Source organism: Lutra lutra, chromosome 13 (genome assembly GCF_902655055.1).
Source record: "Lutra lutra chromosome 13, mLutLut1.2, whole genome shotgun sequence".
Taxonomy (NCBI): Eukaryota; Metazoa; Chordata; class Mammalia; order Carnivora; family Mustelidae; genus Lutra; species Lutra lutra.
Genome location: NC_062290.1, coordinates 29,432,923 through 29,446,487, shown reverse-complemented (window position 1 = coordinate 29,446,487; position 13,565 = coordinate 29,432,923). Strand labels below are relative to the sequence as shown.

At 45.1% G+C, this 13,565-nt stretch overlaps 1 protein-coding gene across 22 annotated transcripts in view; it reads right to left on the bottom strand.

Moving 5' to 3' along the window:
• The window catches only part of AOPEP (aminopeptidase O (putative)), a 346,305-nt gene that overhangs the window by 252,766 nt on the left and 79,974 nt on the right, over positions 1 to 13,565 (bottom strand). For all 22 annotated transcript variants that reach the window (XR_007122249.1, XR_007122248.1, XR_007122247.1 and 19 more), the window contains exon 5: positions 11,479 to 11,724. Coding sequence is in view for 13 of the 22 variants with exons in the window: in XM_047699690.1 (XP_047555646.1) it covers positions 11,479 to 11,724 (246 nt within the window). In the remaining 9 variants the exon portion in view is untranslated. The remainder of the gene's footprint in view (positions 1 to 11,478; positions 11,725 to 13,565) is intronic.

Genomic DNA, 13,565 nt, shown 5'->3' with positions numbered 1-13,565 from the left:
CCTCATTCCCACCTGGGACTTGTGCCAATCTTAAGTAACAGGGTCCTGGTAAACAGGTGCCCCTGTGGCAGTGTGCGGGAAGTGTGTGTGGCGTGCATCCCCAGGAGGGAAACGGTGTGATGCACTGCCATGGCCTGGGAAGGTTCCCGGGGTCTGAGGAGGACAGGCTGACAAGCACTGGTCTCCTCTTGGATCCTGAGTCAGATCTCGGTTGAGACTCCCTCCCCTGCTTCCTCCCGCCACCTCTGTGAACACAGGCGCCCGTGGCAATGTCGGTTAAGTCGCTAGATCTGGGCCTATTTCTTTCAGACCTTGAAGGAAGTCTTATAAGAGTGTAAGATATACATTTGGTCACGAGAACAAGCACCTTCTCTGTCATCTCTTCTCTTAGAAATACAGAACAGACTTCCTTCAGCAACTTGAGGCCTTAGACATGGATGCCGAGGAAGAGGCACTGCCTGTAAATCCGTCATCTGTATCCTCGAATAACTTGAAAGTAAAGAGCCATCATCTCTATTCTCGAAGAATTTGAACTATCCTGGCACTGGCTGAACCCAAAGGACTCCTTGCGTTTGTCCATTCACTCTTCTCACCCCAACTTTCCAGCACCACCATGTATGGCTTAGAGAGCAGAGGGGACACTCAAGCTTGAAAAAGATTTCAAACAGCTGCAACAGAGGTGACCCTGGACCACATAGGTAAGGTCAAAATCATTCCCAAACCTGTCTCCCCAGACAGCACTGAGGCTGAGGAGGTGTTCCTGCCCCCTACCCCAGGGAAACTGGTTACCAGAAGGGGCAAGGGGCTGGGAGGGAGGGTCCTGGAGGCTGGCAGGCTTTCTGGGCCCGGTTTTCTACGGTGGCCTGGGGCCTGAGCCCCCTACCAGGCAATGTGCCCTGCTGAGCTCTGGGGCCCATAACTTCCTGATTGCTTACAGCTCTGCAAGAAGATATCAAAGCCAGGAAGAAATGGTTTGAAGGCAAACAGAGGGATGAGAGAGCAGGGAAGGTTGATTGGGGGATGGAGGGAGTCTGGAGGGGATGGAGGGGGTGGTGGTGGGAAGGGCCTGAGGGCAGGGAGGGTTAGGCCCAGCAAGAAGAGAAATCAGAATTAAATGAAAACAGCGCTTGTAGCTGGGCCCCCTCCGTAAAGTCCTGCCATGCATGCATTAACCTTCCAACGATGAAAACAAAATCCAGGGACCTGGTGCCTGCCTGCAGGGGCACATAAAGCTTAGGGGATATAATATCTTCCAGGTGGGTGTGCCCAGGAGCACACAAAGGTGCTTGACAGGTCGTTTAAAACTGACTGTCAAGGTCAAAACAACACCACCTGCAGGTACAACTAAAATATCTTCATCCATGCCCTCCTTTGGGCTCTCTGTTGTTTCTTTTAAACCAAGGCACAGTCTGAGCCACAGACAAGCCTGACAACTGTTCAAACATATGTACGTGCAACTTATTAGCTTGCAAATGGAGGTATCTGGAGGCTAAAAACGGGGGTGGGGGGTGGGGGGCCAAGTTAGCTGCCATTTCCGAGGGGGCAAGGGGAGGGGGTAAGGGGAGGGGGTGTTGGCTGTGAATGGCTGGGCTGGAGGATGAAGGCCTTCATCCACGGAGCGTGCTCCCGATGTGGTATTTGGAAATGCTGTTTTGCACGGATGGGGCACTGAGCAGAGGCGGTTATTATGAAAGGAAGGGGCCCTTGCCCTTGAGATCTGTTTATTTTGCAATTAACCAGGAGGAAGAGAGGCCCCTTCTGAACCTTCTGCTTGCGGGCCTAAAATTTAAACGCCCACTGCCTAGGCGGAGTACACTGCCCAAGGAGTACAAGAAAATCCCAGGCTTATGATCTAACTAGCCCTTACATCAAAAAGAAAATATACGTGGATGTAAATTGCCAAATGAAACTGAATCACCTCCACCCCTGTTCAACATAAAAAACTCAGTTTAATTAAATCAAAGAATGTTAAAGCTCTAAGACACTCACAGGCAATTCCAAATCAGCCCCTTACTTTTTCAAAGGAGAAAACTGGGCCAGGGAGGAAAACTTGCCTGGGGTCCCCGCCTGTCACTGGGCCCAGCCCTTCAGGAACACATCTTCCTTCAGAGTAACAGACATGCAAGGAGCATCACCACGGAGCTTCCACACCATCCTCTTTCCTCAATCTGACAGTCTCACCTGAGAGAAGATGGCAGGGTACAGAGTCTGAGAGTCCCCAGGAAGATAGTTAACCCGTTCAGAGGTGCGCCCTCCACAAAGTCACCACCAAACACACTGCCCTCTAACACCTGAGCAGAAGCACTGGCATGGAAATGTTAACATTGCAGATACCAAGATCCTGCTGCTCACCCACCGAATCAGAGTCTCCACAGTGGGACACAGGTTCAAGGGATCCCCGGGTTCTAGCACATCCATTGGGGTATAAGAAGAGGTAGAAATTCTTAAAATTTTTTTTCCCCTCCGGGTGCCTTGGTGACACAGTTGATTACGTGTCCGACCCTTGGTTTCAGCTCAGGTTGTGATCTTGGGCTCATGGGATTGAGCCCTGTGTTAGGCTCTGGGCTTGGTGAGGCAACTGCTTGAGAGTCTCTCTCTCCTTCTCCCTCTGCCCCTTCCGATCATGCTCTCTCTCTCTCTCTCTCTCTCAAAATTGCCAAATGAAATTCAATCACCTCCACCCCTGTTCAACATAACATTCAACATGTTCTTTAAAAAATATTTTTTCTCATCCTTCTAAATTTCTATTTTTGTGTGTATTTTGTAGTGTGCCCAGGATATTAACACTGTACTAAATGTATACAACTTATGAACACATAGAACTATCTGGAAGGGGTGACTATTCAAAAAGAGATGTATAATCAGAAAAACGTGGGGCCTCCTGCACTGTGGGCTCACCTTCCTCACTGTGATAAAGGTAGGCCCTTGCCAGGCCTGACACACGACAGCCCTTCAAGTAACACTGATACCATGAAAGGTGGACTCCACGGTCGGCTGTACAGCGGACTCCACGGTCGGCTGTACAGCAGACTCCAGGCTATTTTGGAATAGAATTATTTCTCAAAGTTTGTTTTAAGGGTTGGTTTCTTCAAGACCATGATGGTCCCATGGAAGCCACACTGCCAAGGGGGGATCCCTGGACATGGCATACAGAGGAATAGTGCACCTTCTTCTGGCCCTGTCCTCAAAAGGCACATATACACCAGGATATTAAATCAGGATAATAAGGATATTAAAGGCTTTCTTAGAAGTTCTCCAGCAAAGACTCCATTTTAACTCTGCTTAATCCATTCATTTCCTGAATTAATTAAGTCACAGTTCCTTTTCCCACATTATTAACATTCCACAAAACTAGTCTTCCTTGGAACCTGCTGCAGAAAACCCTAATTCAGACTAAAGGTCTCCTATTTCCTTGCAGCCACAGAATCATCAGCACTCATCACACCTGCCCACTGATACGCGTCTACCGAATGAATTCTTGGCTTTGCCTATCCAGCCCCTTCCAACTGCCAGCTTTCCATAGCACGTTCAGAAATGGCACATGTGTGGTAAAAGCCAGAAACTGCACCTGGCTCACTCTCAGAGTAGGTCCTCAGGGTCTCTTCTGAGAGGAGACCACCTCAAAAATAAGGATCTGCCAACCACAGTCCCCACAACTCATCAAGCTGGCCTCTAGCGAGCAAAGGCGGGAGTGGGTCCCCAGGATCACAAGAGCACCCTCTCCTCCTCGCCCACCCCAAGTCCTGGTCGGGGAGCCCTAGTATCATTCACACTCTCCTGAAAGGGAATTCTAAGATTTCCATTTTATGTTGAGAAGGGGAGGTGGTTATTTTCAGCAAGCTAACTGGGAAAGTGAAGGGCAGATTTGGCATTCTGTCTTCCCGGAACAATGTCTAGACTTTCTGAGGAGTCACCTCTATAAATAGCATGGTTAGTTAACCAAGAAATAGAACACATTCTCCTCTGAGCTCCACTCGGGTTAAGTTAGGGTGAACTTTTGCATTATACCTGCAAATCCCACAAAGTAATCAATTTCTTAAAAAGTAATCCATTTTTTTAAGGCGTGCTTCCTTACATCTATGGCCTTTTAAGGTGAACATTACTTTTTAACAAAAGGTAGCTGCTACCCTCTTCCAGTTAAATTTCAGAGGTGGGGTCAAGTGACAAGGCAATTTCTCACCCACTTTATGCCCACAGGCCTCTGTGGCTCAGATGTCAGTGGGTTCCAGGTGCATATGGGCTGTGATACAACAGAGGCAATGTTTCCACCGAGCAGAGCTATTCATACACTGTACCTTGCTTGAGGACTGTTTCCAGAGTTGGCGTTTTCCCCCAAAGGAGTCTAGCTTCCAAAGAAATACGTACACAGCTCCATGCCCACGTATATACATAACACGGTCCAGAAGCTGGTAGCATTTTCTCCCTCTGCGTAGTGGCCTGAAGAGTGAGAACCCACAAGATTGGGAATATTCCAACTCAGGCAACTTTGCACATTGAATTCCATTGTTCTTTCTCACCCACAGAGTGGATGTTCTACTCAGTAATAATGCTTCTGTGGAGAAATAAGTGGCGGGGGGGGGAATAAAAGGCTTTTCTTTGCAATGGAAAAAGGGAAAGGTAGTGCCAACTGGCCATCTCAGGCTCAAGGGCTGGAAGAGATTAGGGGCCTATGGAGAGAAGAAGATTACAAATGTAGGCAGAGGGATGATTGCTTCAGGAAGGCCTTTCAAAGGCCTGACAACTTCTCTTGAAGGATGGCCCCAGCAGTGTTCTGTGAAGGTAGGACTGTCAGTCTATGTGTGTGGAGAACAGTTCAAAGAAAACAAAACACTTAAGCATAATCTTTCAGAGCATGAGGAATCATGGCGTAATGATGATAAAATGCTACTTCTGGGTCTGACAAGCAGCGCAGCTGTTAGATGGCAAGAAGAAGATTATGGCTAAGCCAAAAGCTGTGAGTTCACTCTGCTGTTGTTCCAACAGAATAGAGAGAGAGACTGAACCTGGCCCCAGCATATTCATGTGATCCAAGAATTTGCCTGGTACCCAGATTCTGTGGCTGCCTCCTAATGAGCCCGTGGTGAATGCTGATCTTCATGTAGACTCCATGACACTCTGATTTCCATGGACAGACCCTGAAGTAAACACATAAACCTCAGAGAGGGTTACAGAAAACACTCGCTTAAGTCTGAACCCCAGATACCAAGAGCCATCCCAGGATGAGGCCCTTCTACATCTTTCTCCATGTTGCTGGCTCTACGTGACGTGGGGACATCATAGACCCTCCTGCCCCTGCACCACAAAGAATGGAGCATACGTCCACCTTCGCGCTACCTGCCTCGCTCAGTATAAACTGGTATTGTCAAAACTAAAGCCAGGTACTCTCAGGGTCCCAGAAGAAGGTGACCTTAGGAATACTAGTTTCTGTTTAAAGAAAGAAAAACACAAGAACCTTCTCTATAAGATAGGAGACACACGAGAACCTTCTCTGTAAGATAAGTCAGATAATTTTCCCAAGAAGAAAAATAGAGACCAAAACCAAAATGGAGACATGAACCCAAACAAAGTGACAAAGGGGATGCTTGTGAGTTCAGCCTCCTGGTATGGTGTTCATCACTATGGCAGTGGCAGGGATGCCAATAAACAAAGAACAAGAATCTTGCAGGAAAAAGAAAAGGATGGTATGAGCTGCTTTCCAGCATTCACCCCACCTACTTGAAAAAACAGAGGAGAATTACTCTCGAAAACAGCAGAACGAAATGCCCCTTCAAAATATTTCTGAAAACAATCCATTCGGAAAGAAATTTAGAATTTGAGAGTTTGGGAGACAAAGAGCAATCACAAAGAAACAAAACCCACATGTAGACAACTCCCCACCCCCACCCCAAATCCTTAGCACGTCAGAGAGAGAAGAGCTGGCAACCCTTGCAAAGAGAAAGGTACACTTGTTCATGGCTCAAATCAGATTCCCAAAGGAGAGAATCACTTTTGGTTGCATCCTGCATTGAAACCATGAAGTCACAGCCCCCCGAAAGTAAAGGACTGTTTAAAAATATGGCATTTTCAGTCTGTTGGGGGTGGGGGACAAAAAATTCACGTAGAAGCCAACAAAGAACAAGCACAGAAAAATTTCCAAAGCTGTGAAACCTTACTACTTAAGATAATGACAGAAATTTATGACTGCTTCCTTTCCCGGCAGAAAGGAACACAATTAGAAGGCTGCAAACAACAGGCCTTTTGTACCAGCATGTTATGTTTTGCTTATTCTATTACACATTGGCTGGGAGATAAGAATAAACAGGACAACACCCTGTCTAACCCCAGGAGGAGGGGGCGGAGGGAAAGCTGGTGACCGTCATTCTTGGGCGTGTATGTGCACACCGTTCATTCCCAAATTGAGGTACTTGAGAAAACTGTGCCTACAACAGTCAGGAACTAGTATAAGCACCCAGAAGCCTTTTATTGCACAATCACATCTTTTAGAACAAGCCATGTATAATAGGGAGCTTCACAGTCTTTCTCCGCTGCGAAGCCCACAGAAGGTATTTAAGTAATTGATGATGATTTCTCTCTGCTCCCTATCAATCCTATTTGTGCTCAGTCTTTGAGAAACTTAAAAATTAGGATGAGCAATCATGGAAACACTGCCTCCCTCCCCGTGACCCGCCATGTCAGCAAAGCTGGGAAGGAATCCATCAGCCGCTAGCGGGGAAGGAAAACATGGAGCCCTGGGCCTGCTTTCTCCCTGCTCCCCAAATGGAGAGCTGCTGGTCCTTGCACCAGGAGCTCTGAGGCTCCTGCAGTGGCGAATTCTGCTCAAGGACAGCAGTTGCTAAGCCAAGGCAGGTTCTCACCAGCCAATCACAAGATGGTATGGCACCACTGGTCCTCTAACTGAGAAAAGACTTGGCCTCTCTTGCGACCCTCTCCCCATAACACCTGATGGCCTGGAACCACCAATCCTCGCTGAACCGCTGCCATGTCTCACTCTCCTCGTGCTGGTGCACAGGTGGCTCGGTGACTTAAGACCTGAGGGACTGTGGGACCTCCTGGCACCCAAAATGAGTGTAAGGAAGGAACTAAGAAAAGCCACGCTAAAAGCTCGTTGCCCACCAGCCACGCTGCCCTTCTTTCTGCTCCTCCGGCCCATCTCAGGGGTTCCCACTTAGAGGCCTTTGGACCTGAACTCCCTCAGCCTGGGTTTTCTTTTCCCCGAGATTGTTCATGAGGCTGGATCCTTTCTGTTCTTCAAGTCTCACGGTACCTGCCACTCTTTAAAGAAGCCTTTGCCCGCCACCACCCCAGACCCTAAAAACCACTCTGTCACTGACTTCGTTTTTGTTGTTCAAAGCATACATCTTAGTTCCTGATTTTTAAGTACACAATTCTCTCCCCTGACTAGTACACAAGTTCCCTGGTGACAGAGATCGCATCAATCTTGTTCTCCCCTGCAGACTCGGCATCTTAAATCCTACCTGGCACACACAGTATGGGCTTAATAGAAATTTACTGGACGGATGAATAGATGAATAAATAAACAAACAATGAACAGACGAACAAGACAATCTGGTATGAAACCAGTGGAAAAACGAGTCAAAGCAGAACTGTCGCCTAATGTCTGCCACGCTGCCACTTTTTTTTTTTCCCCCCTATTTTCCAAGTGGAACCAGGGGTGAAGCTACCGGTGAATGGTAGAGTTGGGAAGTAGAGTCACAGAAAACACAGCTTTTTTTTAGTCAGTGCTCTAGACATAAAACTGCTCTGAAATGATTTGCAGGAGATTCTTGAAATTCAAACAGAGGAAGGGAAAAAAAAAAAGAATGTATTTGGATGTCAGCAAAGTAGTTCTGCCAACCTAATTATGCCCCGTGACATGTAATTGTGAGCTGCTGAAAGACAAATGGCGAAGCAAAGCATTTATTATAAACACGAAAGAGGTAAGACTGAGGTGTTAATTTTTAAGCAACTGTCATAAATCTGGTTCCAGGATATTATTCCATTAACATTATTATTATTATAACAAAGAACGTAAGCATGATGATGAGCTCCTTTCATGTATTTCTCAATACCTGGGAAATGAGGCTTACTCGTCCATCCCTAGCTGAGACACCTGAGAAACTATGAGAACACAATGAAAATGGCAGAATGCTGATTATACCAATATGAAGAGAGTGTGTCTATATGTTCTGGAGATTCACATAAGATGCATTCATATCTTTGGCTCGACACCATATTACCCAATTGAAAAAAGGTACACTCCACAGCTCCTTATATGGCAGACTCGGCCTCCATGGAAGGTACAAACAAAACGAAACAAAAACAAAGAGCCTACATGCACTAAATGAGAAAATTACAGACCAGAACTAGTCGGTAGTGTCTTAAAGCCAAACTAGGGATTTTTCTCAGAATCAGAACGGAATGAAAGTATCTCTCCCCTGGAACAGTGACTAAAAAAAGGAAGGGTGAGGTTGATAAGTTATGGTTCCTCTTATACAAAAAGGTGACCAAAAACCACAACATGCAGTCTTGAAAGATAGTCTAGTTACTGTTTTTTTGTTGTTGTTGTTTTTGTTTTAAAGATTTTATTTATTTATTTGACAGAGAGAAATCACAAGTAGGCAGAGAGGCAGGCAGAGAGAGAGGAGGAAGCAGGCTCCCTGCTGAGCAGAAAGCCCGATATGGGGCTCGAACCCAGGACCTGGGATCATGACCTGAGCCGAAGGCAGCGGCTTAACCCACTGAGCCACCCAGGCGCCCCAGTCTAGTTACTGTTATGTTGGAAAAGCATTCCAAGTTCTAAAACGCTGTCTTTTTGTCATTTACCTTCTGATAAACTGATTGGTCATTATCATACATTCAAATTATACAAGTGTGTTTCTCCCCACTTTATTGAAATATCAGAATTGGGCTCCAAAGAGAGAGGAGAGTTTTATGCTTAGCCATACAAACTCTGATGTGTAATATTTAAAATACAGTGAAATCTTTACGGATGTCATCTAAAAATTTAAAAAATTCTTCAAAATGGTCACTAACAATTTACCCACTTTAGTTCATGTGGGAATGTTTAATGCCATTCACCAAAAATGAATACTACACTGGTATAAAATGGTATTCATTATGATTAAGAACTAATCACTAAAGAAGTCCAGAGGTATGGAATTTATGATCTTGCATACATGTTTATAAAATGTGGACTCGGCAAAGAACCATTTAATCTACCAAGAAATCCTTTGATCTCTAGTGCATTACAATGAACAAAACAATGACAAGTTTCAGTATGGAGGTCTTTTGGGATGGCTCCTACTAGACTTGGGATTTCTCTGTTCCTGTTTAGGGGACAGAGCTGACCTACAAGACTGTCAATTTTTGTTCCAGCTTTGCTTTTACAGAGCCCTAAGCAAAACCCTGACCATAAATAAGGGCCCCGGGAGCCAGCTGAGTCATAAACCTCACTCAATCGCATGTGGCTCAAGGTGTTGGGATCCCACGAGAGTCAAGCCAAGCAAGTGGAATCAATTTAGGCCCGAGTTAGGAAAAACAGAGCGCTTCCCCCCCACCACCGACAGTCCCCCCTCCGCAGTGGAAGATACCACAATCCCCCTCTGCAGCTCAAATACGGGGAACAGTAACTAAGCCCAGGAAAACATCTAGACCAGGGCAGACTACTCCACAGTCTAAAACGGAAGAAAAAAATGGGAGGAAAATGATATTTGACAACCAACCACAAATTTTTAAATGTACGGTTCTTCTGTTTTTAAGCATAAAAGCAGTCTTGTTGCTGCTGAGTTATTATCACCATATTTTCTGACATTGGTGCCCAGTACCATTTGGCCTTAGGGTTCTTAGGCTTCTTACTTTCAAAATACAGAGTTAAGCATGTTTAAGTCACTTTAAATATCTCAAAAAGCAGCAAACCCACTGCCTACCTGCTTGGGCACGCAAAGCTGCAAAGAGAGGCTTTGCAGAATGGCCCGCAGGTCAACAAATTCTGGTTTTGGCAGACTGCTCTCGGGAAGGAGCTACAGAAAATGAGGTCCTCTGTATGAAAAATACTCTGCCTCTGGTTCCCTCAGGTCAGAACTTAGAACTCTTAGTAAACATGCCCTGAAAAACTACGACTCTCATCAAGTGTTAAAAACTCCCAAATAAACACAGCCCTTCAAAACTTGGTACAAATGAGAAACATTTAATGAACAACCCTTTCTTCGCCAATAATTCTGCTTAAATTAAGTCCAGCAGACTCTTCAAAGGGACCAAAGAAGCCCCCTTGTTAAGACAAATTCTATTTATAGACATCCCAAACAATACTGATGCACATTACCAAATATATATAATTATCTTAGTTTCTACATTCCCATTATCTTCATAAATACAGGATAAAAAATCAGCCTAAATGACTTTCTCAGACCTCCTCAAGGATTAAGAATAGCCAGCCAGCTTTAAAAAGCATACGTATGTAGTAAAGATCAAAAGCAAATGTTCTGGTCAGTTCTTTTCTACTCATGGGTTTTACGAAGAATGTATGCAGTTTTCAGGGAAAACACCACAAATGACAGCTGTTCGAAAGCATGGAGATTAACTGGCAGCAGGAATTTCCTTGACTAATAGGGAAAAACTTAAAGTCACATGTTTTGATGAGCTTATTTTTCCTATCCTTAGTCAAGCATATTCGCTGTTAATGATTAAGATTTTCAAACAGAAATATAACTGAGTAAAATCCTGAGTACATAACAAGTAAAATGCTGAGGGGAAACGCAGGTATCTATTACTGAATAAACAACAGCATTAACAAATGAGTTTTAGATGAAAATAATATAGAGGGAACGGTTCAACTTGCATGTCTTGATCTTCCATGAGAGCCAAACTGAGGTCACAGTAAGACTAATGCATTTATTATATTAAAAAATAGTAGCAAGACAAGTGACTCCTCTCACCCCCCCCCCAAGTAAGCCATCTGCTTTGAGCTGTTTTTCCAGCAGTGGTGATGGATTTACACTGATCCATCCACAGTCTCTCTGACACAGGGGCTCTCAAGTCATTGCCCTTGTGACCAATGGCAAGAATGGATGAGACAGCTGGTCAGGATTCGGTGAGCAGCCTGTGGCCCTGGAACTAAGTTGTATACTCTGCCCAGAGCTATGACCTTGGGCTCATTAGCATTATGCTCTCACCACCCAAGCTAACCAGCCACTCGTCAGCCACGATCCAACATACATCACTCTGCGGGCACAATGTGTTTTCAATCCGGGCAACAACATGAGCTTTTTATTTTCAAGGCAGTTGATGGAGCCCATGACGCCTAACGGCCCCCTCCCATGTGGTGGAGTCCACACACAAACCACCTCTCAAGGTAGCGAAGAGATGTCCAAGCATGACCACCCTAGTCAAATGGCAGCTCTGACAGTGCTCAGGGAAAGCAGAAAATCATCAAAGAAATTTCGAAGCGTGTAGTCCAAGTGCCGCCATGGCACAACATACCTGGCCATCCCCAGACTCGGGAAGTTGGCAGGAACGATGAGGATGTCCAGCCGGGAGAACGGGTGTGTTCCCAGGACCGAGTATGCTGCCGAGAGGCAAAGAGGGATCAGATGCAGGAGGGTCTCTCGACAGGCACCTTGGAGGCACAGTGGGGCAAAGACCCGATGAGGAATAATTTCCTGGGTGGTAGCAGAAGGATTCTGGAAGCGGCAGGGGTACTCCACGTGACCACAAATGCCAACATACCTGAGAACGACATGAAATAAAGAGATGCGCTGTATGGTAAATCAGGTTTATTCTTGTTGCCATTGAGGTGAGCAACTCTCACAGATGTGCACAACTTCTAAGAAACAGTGGCTCAGATGGGCTCACAATCCAGGCAGTTCAATTGAATTCTTGGCTTGTCTGTTTCTGTGCAGCAGTGAAAACCTATTGGTCAAAATACTTATTGACGGGCTGAAATTCTGAGTAGCTTCAATCTAAGCTAAGTGAAAGTAGATTTTACTACTTATTTTTAGAATAACAGGGGAAAACCCTTCAATACTCAAAACAACGAAAACAACCCCCTCCTGAAAATAAAAAGTAAAATTTCTGCCCTCAGAAATGGGCTTTTCAAATATCACATGGAAAAAAAAATCTCCAAATCAGAAACAATTCATAACTCAGAACATTAAGGATGGTACAAAGCCAAATTTGGGATCCCATTCTGGAATATCCTAGAATAAAAGATGTGGACTCAGGAAGAATAATGAACCAAATGACAGGACAGGTTTCAACTTTTCAAAAGAACACAACCCATTTTACTAAAAAGTTATCTAGGCGCTCTTACTAAAGGCCATCAGAAGTTGTGTTCTTAGGGAATAATATGGAGGCATTCTTGAAATGACACTTTTCCCAGTGCTCTTTCGGTACAAATGGAACTGAATCAACCTTTTAAGAAACAGATCAGAGCCCAGCAGGTACCATCAGAGCCACCAGTTATTCTGTCAAAGGTGGAGCTGAACAAGAATTCCTAGAACCTGACTCATAGGCCTCCAGAGAACTTATCTACCCGCAGAAACCCACATCAAAGGGAACCCTCTTTTTTGGCCTGTTAACACATCCTTTATTCAAACACAATGGAAAGCCCCTCTAATTTTAATTTACAAATTATAATTCTAACTACCAGTGCTTGTTGGAGTCACAGCACAGTGAATAACGAAAAACCTTAAAATGCTGGCATGTCCCAAGAGGGACGCACCACAACAATAACTCCTCTCCAGATTTCTGAAGTGCCTTTCACTCATCCAAGGCCGGCACTGCCCAAGGAGATCCACACAGCTATGGAGATTAGCTTTGCCCTCCCCCAGCCTGGTGTGTAGAACAATGGCTTCTAGCACAGAGACATTTCACCCCCAGTGAGTGTAAGAAAAATGGTAATAAACTGACCATTCAATGGTAATGACTGACATTGAATGCTAGCCAATACCCCTGGACTGATACCCTTGCTTTATGTCTCCATAAAGCAACTTTCTCAAGTTGAGGCAAGGTGCCTGCTGGTAAACATTTAACTGAAAGTGTTGCAAATGTCTACCCCATGACAAGTACTCAAAGGTCTCACAAAGCCATTTATTGAGTTAACCACCTAATATATTTACATAGGTGTATAATGGGCGATAATAATTTAAGCTCACACTCTACTAAAAAACTTCCATAGCACATGAAATAACAGAGAGACTGCAGGTATGGAGGCATCTTCAGAACAAAGTTGAGGCTTAAGTTTAAATTCTATCAAAGCACAATTTCGCAAAGAGGCATTCCATGGGCCTATCTAGAAATGCATCACGGGGCCACTATTTCTTGCAGCCAAGAGAGGTCAGAGAATAGTTGGAGGTATAACAAAAAGTCAGTTTGAGGGGCACTGCGTGGCTCAGTCTGTTGAGCACCTGGCTCTTGATTTCAGCTTGGGTCATGATATCAGGGTTGCACTGGGCATGGGGCCTGTTTGGGATTCTCTCTCTCCTTCTCCCTCTGCCCCTCTCCCCTCCCCAGCTCAAGTGCTCACACTCTCTCTCCCAAAAAAAAGCCAATTTGTGGAAGAGAAAAGG